General features: G+C 39.5%; 1 protein-coding gene across 3 annotated transcripts in view; it reads right to left on the reverse strand.

The window, feature by feature from the left end:
* Positions 1 to 14,171, reverse strand: part of ascc3 (activating signal cointegrator 1 complex subunit 3) — a 124,534-nt gene that overhangs the window by 39,794 nt on the left and 70,569 nt on the right. For all 3 annotated transcript variants that reach the window (XM_079470050.1, XM_079470049.1, XM_079470051.1), the window contains 2 exons: positions 6,396 to 6,572; positions 6,206 to 6,277 (listed from right to left, as the gene is read on the reverse strand). In XM_079470050.1, coding sequence (XP_079326176.1) covers positions 6,206 to 6,277; positions 6,396 to 6,572 — 249 coding nt within the window. The remainder of the gene's footprint in view (positions 1 to 6,205; positions 6,278 to 6,395; positions 6,573 to 14,171) is intronic.

The raw sequence follows: 14,171 nt of genomic DNA on the forward strand, positions 1-14,171 counted from the left end.
AAAAACAACTATACTGAGCAAAAACAGAAGTAATACAACAATAAATGAAAATCGGGGACAATGCGCATCATAAAGTTCAATGATCTCTCGTGGCCGCAGGGTGTTTTATTGCAGGATACTACAAAACTAACTAAAACAACCCCTGTATGTTATCTTTTTATAATATTGTTCACCCAAAAATAAACATTCTTATCATTTCATTTTCTCTATTTACTATCTCTCACTATTGACTTTCATGATGGATTTCTTTGTGGTCAAATAACAGCCCAACAATTCCTTACTAATTGATTTAAAATCAGGGCGTTTAGACTGATAACAAAGTTTTTGCTTTGTTTATTATTTGTTAATATCACAAAATACATGTTTTGAGACATATTTTCTTAAAGAAAAACCCAAACAAATTGCTTTACAGAAAACTCATCTGCTCATTATTATATTGATTTTTTGCTCAAAATAATTTGTGACCTGGTCTTAGGCAGGACGGGAATATTTTTGTAATACACTGTATGGGTCAATCGATTTCTATTTTATGCCAATAATCATGAAGATATTTTGTAAATGCACTACTATCAATCCATCAAAACTTTATTTTTGTGAGTAATATGCTATGCTAAGGACTTCATTTGGACAACAATAAGGACATTTTCTCAATATTAAGATTCTTTACACCCTCATTTTTCAAATAGTTGTATCTCGGCCAAATATCATCCTACCCTAACAAACCAAAAAACTTTCAGATTAGGTAAAAATCACAATTTCGAGCCATAAGACTGGTTTTGGTTTCCAGGGTCACATATTCTTTTACCCCGCAGGTTAAAGAGCACACAAAAGCAAGGGATAGATTGCACCCGCTGTTAAATAAGCTTGTATATCCAAACACCCTTGGCAAGGGGACGCCACTTAATATTAAAAAATAAGCTGCAAAAAATTAAATAAAACCGAAAGCACATTTATAATTACATTGAATTATTTAGCAGACGCTTTTATCCAAAGCGACTACAAATGAGGCGAACAGGAGCTCAATGACCTTGCTGCTGCAAAACAGTTAATAACTTCTGTCATTGGGGGTTAAATAAATGACACTTCTGATGTTTCATTTAATTCACTGAAAATGTGTGATTTTTCACTTACTGTACAGTACAGATTCACATACTAAAAGTTAGTGCAAACGTAAAGGAGCAGCTTTATGGTCTAGTAGCATTGAACGCGATGCGGAGAAACAAAACGAATGGCCAACTTAGCTTTCACAGGGGTCCCTCGTGTTCATTTCGGTGTGTCATCGCATCTTGAGTTTTTACGACCAGTGTGAAAAGGTCTTAACTTGGATGGATGTATGGATGGATTCTTCACATTCTTACAAAAAATGAAGTGCGGGTTGTATCTATAGGTTAAATAAAGTGTTTTTGTTTCATCCAGCATCTCGTGGTAAGTGGTAAGTGCACCCTTTATTGGTTTACACGCTTGAGGACTCAGTCAAGTCAAATGAATGTAGTAACAGTGATCAATCTGAAGGGTGCGCAAACCTCACTTGTTTAAGAGCAAGATTTCCTCACAGAAGGGGTTATGAGCTTTGCTTATCGCCATCATTCAGCTGATGAACGTCTGCTCTGCACAAGAGTAAAACCGATGTCTCGACTGCTTATAAAGACCCCCGCTGTGTGAGACATACAGTACAACAGAACCGAGACAACACAAATCATATAGAAAAAGACAACATAGAAGAAGCAACGTAGAAATGCGAACCACTGATCAGCCATCAGAAAGTACACATAAAGTGTCTCCAGCATGTCTAGAAAATGTTTTATTCATTATAAAAATTGCTGAATAATAAGAAGTGTTAATACTCTAATTTTTGATTATTGGAAGTCATCGGGGGCTGCCTTGTGGGCCTTATCAAAAGCTCATAAACTGAAACACCATAACATACTGCCATACCTACAGACTGTGTCAATAACAAAACTCTGTGCTTCTGTTTCGACTATAAGATTTTCAGTGAGCTTTTTAGGAGGAAACACTCTTCTTTCCTATTCCGAATACAATACAAAAATGCTATAATCACTTCTCAAACCATTTCCAGAATATCCCAACACACATCTGAAAGAAAACCATGACAACTATATTGCCTCAAATGAAACATCATTTGCCAAAGATGAAATCAAGACGGAAATCAAGTTCTGGACCGCCTCTCGATAGACAACATCACTATAATTGGCAGCAGAATAACATCTAATCTAACCTCTCTTCATCTTCTTTGGTCAGTTTGCCTGCCACTTGAGTTTGCCAAAGTCAAATTTATGTGTACAGATACAGAACAATCGTTCCAACTATTCATCTTGTCAACATACGCATGGAGATTGAATCCCATCTCTCGCAGGCTTTCCTTTATATTCCACCTCCATCGCACGGCAGAGAGGAGCTCTCCACAGAGACCTCGGCAGCAAATATTATTTATTAGACTTTTTTCATCATTGCAAAGCTGTGAAAAAGCAGTGTACAGTAACCGCTGCCTCTGTAAGCGTATTAAAGCTCCATCTGCCTCCTGTCTGGCAACCGCTGGCCCGACAGGGGGGCTAAGGGGGCATTTCATAAAGAAAATTCAATCCATCATGCTCCCACATGAAATTAATATATGTCACAGCCACTTCTGACAATTTAATATCAAGCTGAGTGAGACGCTCCCCACTGTACCGCGCTGGCACTGCGCCTGAAAGTGACCGGCCTGCAGACCACATCTCTTCCCTATTCTCTTACAATCTTCCGAAGACACCACGTTTACTTCTTAATACAATTGGACGGGATAATACAGAATTTGTTCGTTCACCTCTTTTTAGTAGCAATATGCAGGTACATATGGTAGGAACACTGGTGAGGAGAAAATCATACAGTGCAATTCTCAGTTCTACGTACAGTATATGTAACAAGCAACTGTTATGAGATTTAAGGTAAAAAAACGCTGTATTTTCCACATACCGAGCATGTTTGTATTTCCTCTTTGCTCCGCCTCTCTGAAACACTGAGATGTTTCACAAAGCTCATTGCTCTGAAAAGCGAGGTGTGCTATAATTGGCCAGTTCACCAGCGCATAGTGATTGGTCAAAAACTGCAAACGTGTGACGGAAATGTAACGCATCTTACCATAATTGGAACATCAGGTTCCAAAGTAATTGTACTTTCAGGTATGTCCACCTTACTTGCGTTTGCATTTGGGCGGTCTCAGTCAAATCATAGCACGAACTGACGTAGATTTGTGGGGGTGTGGTTTCTGGCAGGTCCGGGTGAGCATTCACTTTTAGATAGAATGCATCTTTTGTTCCGACAATTTAATTGTTGCTATTTTACGTGTCTAATACATGCATGGACAACTTGTAACACAACAAAGACGCAGACAAACACGTATTCACGCCATATGACCCCTTTAATGGATGGTTTTAATTTGAGTATTAAAGATATTTTGAATTTGATATGAAAATGTTAGGCTATGTTAACATTTGACTTCTTTTTTGAAGCTGCTAGCGTCTGTTTTACATTATCATCCTACGGGGTAAAGCGTGTTTCCAAAAAAGTTGAAAAAAGTTAAACTTATCTGGAAAAATATGGTCTACGTCAAACATCTTTTTCACAACTAACCAATGACAAGCGAGTTGTGAGACCTGTCGTTTCCATAACAGCATTACCATTATTTCGGAGCGGTTTTGTATAAAGTTGAATTATCACTTCCAATAACTTTGATTTGCATTTCTAGCTATAAATCAGTATTTTAGTTTTAAAATATGTGTCTCTGTTCATTATTCTATTACGCTGCCTCTGAAGCCTGTCTGAATCTGTTTCTCTGAGCTGTCTTCGTTCACAAATGTTGCCTCTGAACATTGCCGGTTGCTATTTAGAACCACACTGCTTTAAGCTTTTCTTTTACAAAAAAAATTGCTATTGTCAAATTTTTCTTGTAAAAAAGAAGTTAAATGTACGTTTTTAGTTTCATCTTAGTTTAAGTTTTTTAATATAGCTATTTGAGTGTCATTTTTTTATTTCTGGTTATCAAAACTTATGTCAGTTTACTGCTATAGCAACACTTCCGAATTCCATTTCTTTTTTTAATAATATGTACGTCTATATTCAATTAGCAAATTATGACTAAACTTTCAATATAAGGTGGACTAATCCTTAACACAGAAGTCTTGCCTATTTGAAATGGTAAGTTTTGACTTTGGTATCTGTTAAGACAAGTCACAACAGCGATATAAACCTGTGACTGCATACAAACTGCTGGCAGCTGTCTACAATTAGGCTCAGCTAAAAACATCTCTTGGCCATAAAAACGTAGCTTCTCATTGTTTACAATGTCCTTACTAAAAATTGTTATTCCCTCGAGAGCTTGTATGTGCCACTAACATTTGACAACCAGAAAGCACCATTACATTTTTCACACTTCTTATATGCTAAAATCTCAAATTTGTTTTATGGTGTTGTTTAGGGAAAGCATATGCCATTTGCAGTCAACACACACAAGGGCGCAATCCCGACATAAGATTTAGAGATTTTTCTGACCCTTTAGTGACGTGGGTTCAGAAAAAACCTAAAGCGCAATTCTAGACTTTTTGGATAAACCTTAGCTTTCATTCATTCCTAGCTACACGTATAACTCATGTAACCTTGGGAACAAGAAGGATTATGGGCAGCATGGAAAAACTACACAAAAAACAGGAATAAATCAAACAGAAGATGCAAGCACACTTGAAGCACAACACATTTGCAAGGTTGGAGGTGATGCAGTGGTAAGAGCGTGGCTGTTTGGAGATTTATGAGATTTAGAAATGGAGTTCAAGAAGAGGCAAAGGGTACGCTACACCACAGCATTGCCTGGCTACCGCAGAGCCAGTGACCTTCAGCGCGCCAACACACAGCTGATGATTTTCAATGAAACTGCTAAACCTTTCCACGATGGCCTTGTTCAGGGCTTTTCATTGTGTTTCTCCTTGGGAAGACTGAACATACTCCAAAAGACAAATGATGATCAAGATCACAGATCAAAGGCAGCGATACATACAGAAGAACGGAATGTTGACGTGGAAAATTGATGGAACACATGATGCTGATTGGGACCTTCAAGAGCTGTTCCCTCACAGTCAACATAATGAGGTCACCGTGTACCTGCTAAAACATGATCAGCCGTGGCCTACACACATTTTTCATCTTTTTGTTTCTGGACGTTGAGTCTGCCTAGTCATCAAACACACTTGATTCAGCACTGGCAACATGTAGACAGAATTGGATTGAGTCTGGATTGTGGAGTTGGGAATTCAGATTTGAATTGTGACTGTCCATGTAGGAGTTTGGGGTTGGATGTGTAAGTGTAAGGGGTTAGGATTTAATAGTTGAGGTTAGAGTCAGAGTCAGGGTTGATATCCAGTAAGCCTCAACTGGTCCGACAAAGGGTTGAAAGGTAGGGGGTGAGGGTCACAAGTGGATTAGGATCAAACATTGATAAATATTGAGGGCAGGACAAAACGATCTGCATTTCATGGATGCGGAAAACAAGTAAAAACACTGTATTATGCATGCCAGGCCAGTGGATGGTGCTGTTGCGCTATGAAGAGACCCTAGGTACCTGCGCATACGTATACCTTGTTTTAAGCTAATAGTGGTTTTAATACACTTTGTCAGCACGTATGTATAGTTTGTGTATATAAATACTATGTCTCCACTGGTTGTAGTGGTGCAGTAAATCTACTTTCTGATGGAGAAATGATAACGGGTATGTCCCGAGGCACAAACATAATGGTTATTGTTTAGGGAATACTCCTGCATGCCAACAGACTGCGCGCGTAATACAAATGACGTCATAATCTTTGGAAAACGGCATCTTCAGAGTTTACACGGAGACGATAATGCCTTTGTTTTCAAAGACTTGCACTTTGAGACTTTCAGTCCCCCAATACGCTGTTGCCGTGTAAATCAACGGCCAAAACGAGTTTTCAGTTGAGACTGGTCTCGTATAAATGGCCTCTGAGCCACAACTGGTCCGACAAAGGGTTGATAGGTAGTATGTGAGGGTTACAAGTGGATTAGGATCAAACATTGATAAAATGTTGGGGGGCGGCAGGACAGGATTTTAAGCTAGAAATGAAGATGCAATGTTAAACCGTGTTTGATTGCGTAAGGTTTAGGGGTTTGGTTGAGGGTGTTAATGAGAGGGTTATTTCTGTACCTGGTGTCCTGCTTTGATCTGCTCCAGGACTTTGTTGTAACACACTTCCTCCATGTCATGAAGTTGTTGGATCTGTGACAACAGCATTTATCAATTACAAACAAATTCCAAATAGTATTCCTGATTAGATTACGTCAAAAATAATAAGGATTTGACTTAAGCAGCCTAAAATGTGCTGGCAGTGGTATACCTTATTTGTTGCCTTGATGCCTACAAAGCTCTGGCCGAGAGGAACAGGACGGAAACGACTGTCAAAGTAGAAGAGTCCAATGTAAGGGTTCACATGCAAGAAAGATGCCACATCCAGGTAATTCGGGAGAGTTGCAGAGAGCCCCAGTATGCGTATCATACTCTGAGTCGTTTCAACCTGGAGAGACATGGAATACAAGATCATTTCGAGTGAACTTTATAGACAAAACAGCTTTTGCAAATGATGGGTCTGCTGCAATCGTATAGATTTATAGAAAGCTCTACCAAATTTAATGTCTACTATGTGTGTGTTGTAAGGAAGCCCCTAATATAAGTGACTGATGTGAAACTCTTAACACGGGGAGCGCCTCTGTACCACTGAAACACAAATGCTCTATTCCACGTTGCACAAACGATACAGATCATAATTTCAGTGGCAGTGGCACATATGGTTTGGAGACAGGAAATATAAGTGCAATCTGAGTGGCCATTATTTTCAATCCGAGTACTGCTCAAACCCTCTGAAACTCAATGCAAAGATTTCAGGGCATTAGAGCATAGGCATGATTTCTTGTGAACAGAAAACACTTCATTTTACTTTCAGTATTGATCGACTTATCAGTTTAGTTACAAGTCACCAGTCTGTCTGAAAGGATGAAAAATGGCGTTCTTTAACGCTCTGCCTGGAAACAACACGAAGCCCTCTGCTTGAAGAAGAAAGCTGTCATGTCGGTGACATTGTGCATTCATTAAGATTGACTAAGCGCTGGAATCTCGTAAGCATGCGAGTAACAAACATTTTGACTGCTGTTAGGTTTCTAAATATTGTGGGGACCAAATGTCCCCACGAGGGTAGTAAAACGTACCCCTCGTTCACAATACAAGCGGTTTTGTCACTTGATGTCGCCAGGGGTTGACGGTTAGGTCGCTAGTGGACATTTCCACTACTGATGACGCTCACTGCAGGAGCTGAGAGGAGAAGAATCACGCTAGCTCCCATCTTAAAGTTAAACATTTCTCAACTTTGTCGTGTCGCTAGACACACCCCATCCGGTCGCCAATGCCTGTGTCGTCGGAAGTTGCCCGCTCTGGATTGAAATGAATGGGACCCTGATGCTTTTTCTCTTGTAATGTGAACAGTGCATTAACCACGTATGTGTGTGCGTGTGTGTGTGAGAGAGAGAGAGAGATATCTGTGGTGCTCCAGCAGTGTGGCTGACAGGTAAGATTGGTAAGGCCTTTAATATGATGCAGTAGCTGTCTGTCCAGGTTATCTAGATATCCAACAGCAAGTCTCTTTTTCTGGGTACAAAGAATGATGAAAACACTCATATAAAATCCTTCTTTCGGTCTCAGAGAAGGCTGAAGTCACCTACAGCAAAGTCATAGTTTTATCCATTCATGAACTGCAGATTTCTTGTGTCATACACTCATTCTACAGCGTTTACTGGACTGAGAATATCACAGAGAATATACTGAGACAAAGCAGCAAACAATGCTATTTTCAGACCTCTGCTATATATTGTAGTACACTGCTAGAATCTATTAAACAATATTCTCATCATCACTAGGTTCAGAAAGCACATGAGCTCATAATGCTAAGGTGTTGTAACAAGGGAACGAATAGATCTTGGATGGTCATCTGTTGTGATGCATAGACATAGACTGATAGACAAAAATGCTACATGACAGACCTGCCTGCAGCATGCCGACAGCCATGTCTCTTGCTGCAGGACATATTTTAGGCAATATGGAAAAACAGCTTAGCATGGCATCATTTATATAGCCACTTCAGCTTTTTGTCTGCTTAACATAGACCTTTTTAAGTGAAAGAGCAGAAATTAATTTCAGTGGACCTCATTGGGTGAAAAGTGCATCTAACATGTTTATAGTTTTACAATTTTAATCCTTACAAAGCAGCTTGACATAAAATAATTTTTATTTAAAAAAAGTTTTTATTTATTAATTAAAAGTTGCTTTATGTTCGCCGAGCCCCCTTCTCCTTCCTTAATTTTATGGAACTTGTTACACACACTAAAACATACCAAACAAACACGGATAAACACACACGCATGCACACACAGAGAGAAAAAGAGAGATATACAAAGAAGAGAAAAGAAGAGAAATACAGGTAATATATTATGCAGACTAACACTTTTTTATATGGGGTAGCAATAATTCACGCAAAATGTTACATTTAAAAATAATATTAACAAGTACAAACTTGTAAAGCTGATGTCAGCAGCCCCCCGGCGGGCAAAACGAGTGCAGTTAGTGTACAAACACTGGCGAAGGAGCCAAAACTCAAGTGGAGGAAAAATACCTCGGGAGAACGCAGGCCCAGCCAGAAGAACCAGTTCTCCTCTGACACTGCGCACAATTTGTGCCAAATTGAAAAATGCAATTATTTTATTTTCATTTTTAGACTGACAAGGCGTTGTCCCTGTCAAATTGAAAAGGAAAATGCAATTGGTGATTTTACATTTCATTTTCACTCAAATCTAGAGGCAAGACTGCTCAAAAAGAGTTTGGATAAGGGTATGTCTTAGCCAAATTCATCAAATCAGCCATTAACATGAGACTAAACAACTTTTCCTCACATGTGAGATAGAACCCCTTTGCCCATAAAGTAAAATATACACACGCAAATGCAGTGTGCCATAAACAGCTTTGGCAAGATCAAGACCAATGGGATAACCAACGTACTGTATATTCAGCAGGATACATAAGCTGAGAAGCCAGATGGTATAAGGATTCGTGGCTTGAAGCAGTTTTTCCAGCTCAGGAGCTAGAGAGTCTGCCACGATGATATAGATCAGATGTGAGAACGGCCCACGTCCTCATAAACTTTCATTGTGTGGAACAGTGTGAACCTTTGTCATTCATATGAAAACACTTATGGATTTTTCATTTATGAGTGAACAATTGCATTCACTTTATATTCTGCCACTTCAGTACGAGAGGCCATCTGCCAAAGCGGAAGCTGAATTGTAGCAGGACATTACAAGTCTCGAGTCCACAGAAATTCTGTAAAGTGGTCAGTACATCGAGAGGTGTGCAGTTGATATAAGAGGGAAGATTTCTGAATGAAGACATTTTCTGGCAAATGTGCTGAAAAACACACACAGTTTCATGAGGCTATAAAGTAAAAGCTTTCCCAACTCTATCATTCCAGTGTTTATCCTTTGTGGACCGTTTGACACTTTTATTGTGGGTCCACTAAAACAGACTCTTTCTTTTAATAAACGACACATCGGAGTGCACTTTTATATCTGTGAGCTAACACTAATAATGTGCTGAGGATATCTGTCTCACTGCCCTTGAAGCTGGGTTTGAGGAGGGTACGGCGTACCATGACACATGAAGACTGAGTGCCGGTTATGATCGAATTTTCTGAAAGGACTTTTAAAAAAAACATTAAAGGTTGAATTCGGGTTAAGTTCTTGTGTTAACAAGATATTTTCCAGCGTTCATTTTTATATCAGTGGGTCTAAAATGGAGAGACAGATATTTGACCACACTAAAGCTATTGCTTGAACAAATGTGGGGGTGGTTGGCATGCTTTGCCACAGAGACCCAGTATTTCAAGTTCTTATGAAAATCCAGATACCGAGTTAGAGCTGCTAATTTATATTAAGGGGATAGTTCACCCAAATATGACAATTCTGTCACCATGTACTCATCCTCAAGTTGTTCCAAATCTGTATACAGATACAAGAAAGATATTACGTAGACTGTTAGCAATTTTCAGTTCTGGGACATAATTCGCTACCATAGTAGAAAAAAGGATAGGTCAAAGACTTTAAGATGTCCCCATCAAAAGAAATGTACTGACTTGATTTTATGTCCATAGAAAGCACATTAATTGTAAGAACTTTATGTTTTTGGAAAATCAAAAATCAAAATTTAGTTGAAATAATGTTACATTGTCATTCAGTGTAACACAATATTTATGTACAAATTCAAACAACATGCTTATTCTGACTTGTACATATTTAAATATATAAAAAGAATAATGTTTTTTCAATAAAGTATTTTGCACATTACATATAAAGTTAGGGAATGTTTTGTGTTGTAAATAACCATTTAGAAAAAAGAACAATTATTTTGCATACTGTTGTATATTCATTCATTCTTTCATTTTCTTCCGCTTATCCGGGGCCGGGTCGCCGGGGGCAGCAGTCTAAGCAGAGATGCCCAGACATCCCTCACCCTAGACACTTCCTCCAGCTCTTCCGGGGGGACACCGAGGCGTTCCCAGGCCAGCCGGGAGACATAGTCCCTCCAGCGTGTCCTAGGTCTTCCCCGGGGTCTCCTCCCGGTCGGACGGGCCCGGAACACCTCCCGGGGGAAGGCGTCCAGTAGGCATCCGGAACAGATGCCCAAGCCACCTCAGCTGACCCCTCTCGATGTGGAGCAGCAGCGGCTCTACTCCGAGCTCCTCCCGGGTGACAGAGCTTTTCACCCTATCTCTAAGGGATCGCCCAGCCACCCTGCGGAGGAAGCTCATTTCGGCCGCCTGTACCGGGATCTTGTCCTTTCGGTCATGACCCAAAGCTCATGACCATAGGTGAGAGTAGGAACGTAGATTGACCGGTAAATTGAGAGCTTCGCCTTGCGGCTCAGCTCTTTCTTCACCACGACGGACCGGTACATCGACCGCATTACTGCAGAAGCTGCACCGATCCGTCTGTCAATCTCCCGTTCCATCCTTCCCTCACTCGTGAACAAGACCCCAAGATACTTAAACTCCTCCACTTGAGGAAGGAACTCTCCACCAACCTGAAGTGGGCAAACCACCCTTTTCCGACTGAGGACCGTGGCCTCAGATTTGGAGGTACTGCCAGCCGCTTCACACTCTGCTGTAAACCGTCCCAGTGCATGCTGAAGGTCCTGGTTTGAAGGGGCCAACACAACAACATCATCCGCAAAGAGCAGAGACGAAATTGTGTGGTCCCTAAATCTGACACCCTCCGGCCCCTGGCTGCGCCTAGAAATTCTGTCCATAAAAATTACAAACAGAACCGGCGACAAAGGGCAGCCCTGCCGGAGTCCGACATGCAATGAGAACAAGTCCGACCAATTTCAGCCATGATGCTTAATCAACTTCAACAAGAACTTTTCTACACTACCGGGAAGGGTTTAAAATTAAACAAAATCCAAAGCACATCTTCAGAAATAATAAATAAATGAATTAATTAATTCAGGGCTAATCAAATTTTATTTGGTTTAAAAATGCCAGTGAATACATGCTAAAGAGAAGCAATGTGTAAAAAAACAAATAACCATCCCATGATAAATTCTGGTTCCCATAGGTGTGCTATCTTTAGACCACACTGAGGCAGACAGTCCAGCTAAAATAAGCTCTACACTTCCTTTTTTATGTCTGGTTTGTTAACGCCCATCAGTGAAACATTCACCAAGAAACAGAGAAATGGCTACGGTCTAAACATCAATCCCAGCATAATGATGCTAAAAGATTTAACAAGCGAGATATATTTCCACCTTGTTTCAGTTTTTCCTCCTCCAGAAGAAAAGCCATGCTTTGAGTTACACTGTTTCCTCTCTCCACCAGAATCTTTTATTAATGATGCCCCTCATTTTGCTACTTCCTCAGACCACGATCTTGCTTACTGTGCAGAGATCAATAATTCAAAGTCTCCTAAAGACAGGAATACCTTCAAATTGTGTTGACTTTTAGCTCTACTACTGTGAACACACTCTAATTAAAATAAGTGTCAGGAAAACATTTCTCCTGTGTTGCTAGAAGAAGTTATTGTGTGGCTTGTGTTTTTGGCAAAACAGTTTTCAAAAGTCACTGCTGTCCACTTGTTCATATGACAGATCAAACGAATATTGTTGTGTAAATTAAAACAAATGCAATATTTTATGACTCTTTTCTCATTATAGTACTGGATCACTTTTAATTAAGGATGTGAGAGTTTGTTTAGGAAAACAACATTTGTGTAAACATGTAATACAGATCTATCGATCACGGTTTTTACATTTACATTTATACATTTGGCAAATATACCAGGCAATAGTGCAATGTTTTGTTTCATTTTGGTAAATGAGTCTATATGTGTTCCTTGCTGTTATTAGCATAACCCACAAACTACATTTGCAGTTATTCCACAGTAGATGCAGGTGAAAACATGTCTGTCATGCTCTGGCAGTTTTTCTGAACAGAATCTGGTAGCAGCTGATGGTGTGGGTATGCTGAATATAAATGAAAACAATTCTGGCAGTCTAGGTGAGGAAAGTTAATGATATGAATAAACAAGATAAATCGCATAGGGCCTAAGACTAAACCTTGGGGAACACTCCGAGTAAGACAGACTTATAGGCTGTAGATGCTTTATTTTTTAGAACACTGAGCTCTATACAGTTGTTGTACACTATTACATTAAAATCTGTAAACTATGTTCTTATTTATCTTATTTGAACAACAAAATTCCTTAAGAAAAAAAGATCCTTAAGAAACATGACCTGAGTGACGAATTGCAGGGTGGGTAATGCTTATGGAGCTGTGATGAGTTGGGTTGCACTGAAATGAAAGGTCTTGGCCGAAGCCGAATAAAAATGAAACACTTGTCCGAAGGCCGAATACTGAACATGGCTTTTCGTTTTGCTTCTATTTATTTAGCCAATTTTTTCACTATTGCATAAACTGAATGGTCAAAATGCTTTTTATATTTTGTCTTGCTTTGCAATAATATACAATATAACTTAAAATAAAATTGATCAAAACAAGATCAAAATAAAATGAACCCTCTCACCTCTTGAATAGCATATATTAGGCCTATGACTGGCAGCTGAAAAAATGCACTGTACTCTGTAAAGCTACAACAAAAATCGAACATTATAAGCTGTGATATAATACGAAGAAACGGAATATGTTGGATTATTATAGGCTCCATTGCAAAATTATTTAAAGAAGAAAAACATCAAGCAATACGTTGTGTGCAGTCACATGGTTTTAATGACCCACGAGGCGCGCAGCAAGTGATTTTCCTCCATAGGAATTGCCTATCACAAACTCAAAGTACCTATGTTTAACGACCTGAACAACGATCAGTTAAGCCCAAATTTCTGTCAAGCCTAACTTGTAATAAATACTAGCTTCTGTTAAAAGAATGAGCCCTTATTTAATGGAGAAAATGAATAATCTCGCATTGAGCGTTTCTTACCCATAAAAGTCCATTATAAGGAAACTGCTTAACGTACCCAAAGAAACAGCAACAGAAAACCATATGAAATAGATTTGTTTATCGCTGATATCAAACATTAACATGATAACAGAAAAGTTGTGTGTTTATAGTGAACTTTAATGAGTAACAAGCTTAACGTGAGACTATTCTAATTCCTGTTCTTTTAACAGTAGCTAGTGTTTATTACACTTAAGGTTTAATAGAATTTTGTGTGGTAGTTGATAAGTGGTTGTTGTTTAGGTACGTTAAACCTCCTTAAGCATTTTAGAGAGTAATCCGCCTCGGCTCATCCCAATGTGCACGTAAACAATTGTGCCTGACAATCATTTCAGTTCACGTCTCTCCTCCAAACTCCACCCACAAAAGCCGACTATCACTGTTCTCTCAGAAGGTTCACTCGTGGCCGGGATGCTAAGAACATCCTTTGACAAGTTGCTTAGTACACTGTATGATGTTGTGATCGGCGGGGCTACTGTCAGACCGCCCGCTCCAGTCTGAGGTACACAAGTAACTGACCGGTAAAGACGCTTTCATTCAGAAATGAACTCCGGCTCCGGCTCAAGTTC

Source organism: Barbatula barbatula (assembly GCF_947034865.1).
Source record: "Barbatula barbatula genome assembly, chromosome: 12".
NCBI lineage: Eukaryota > Metazoa > Chordata > Actinopteri > Cypriniformes > Nemacheilidae > Barbatula > Barbatula barbatula.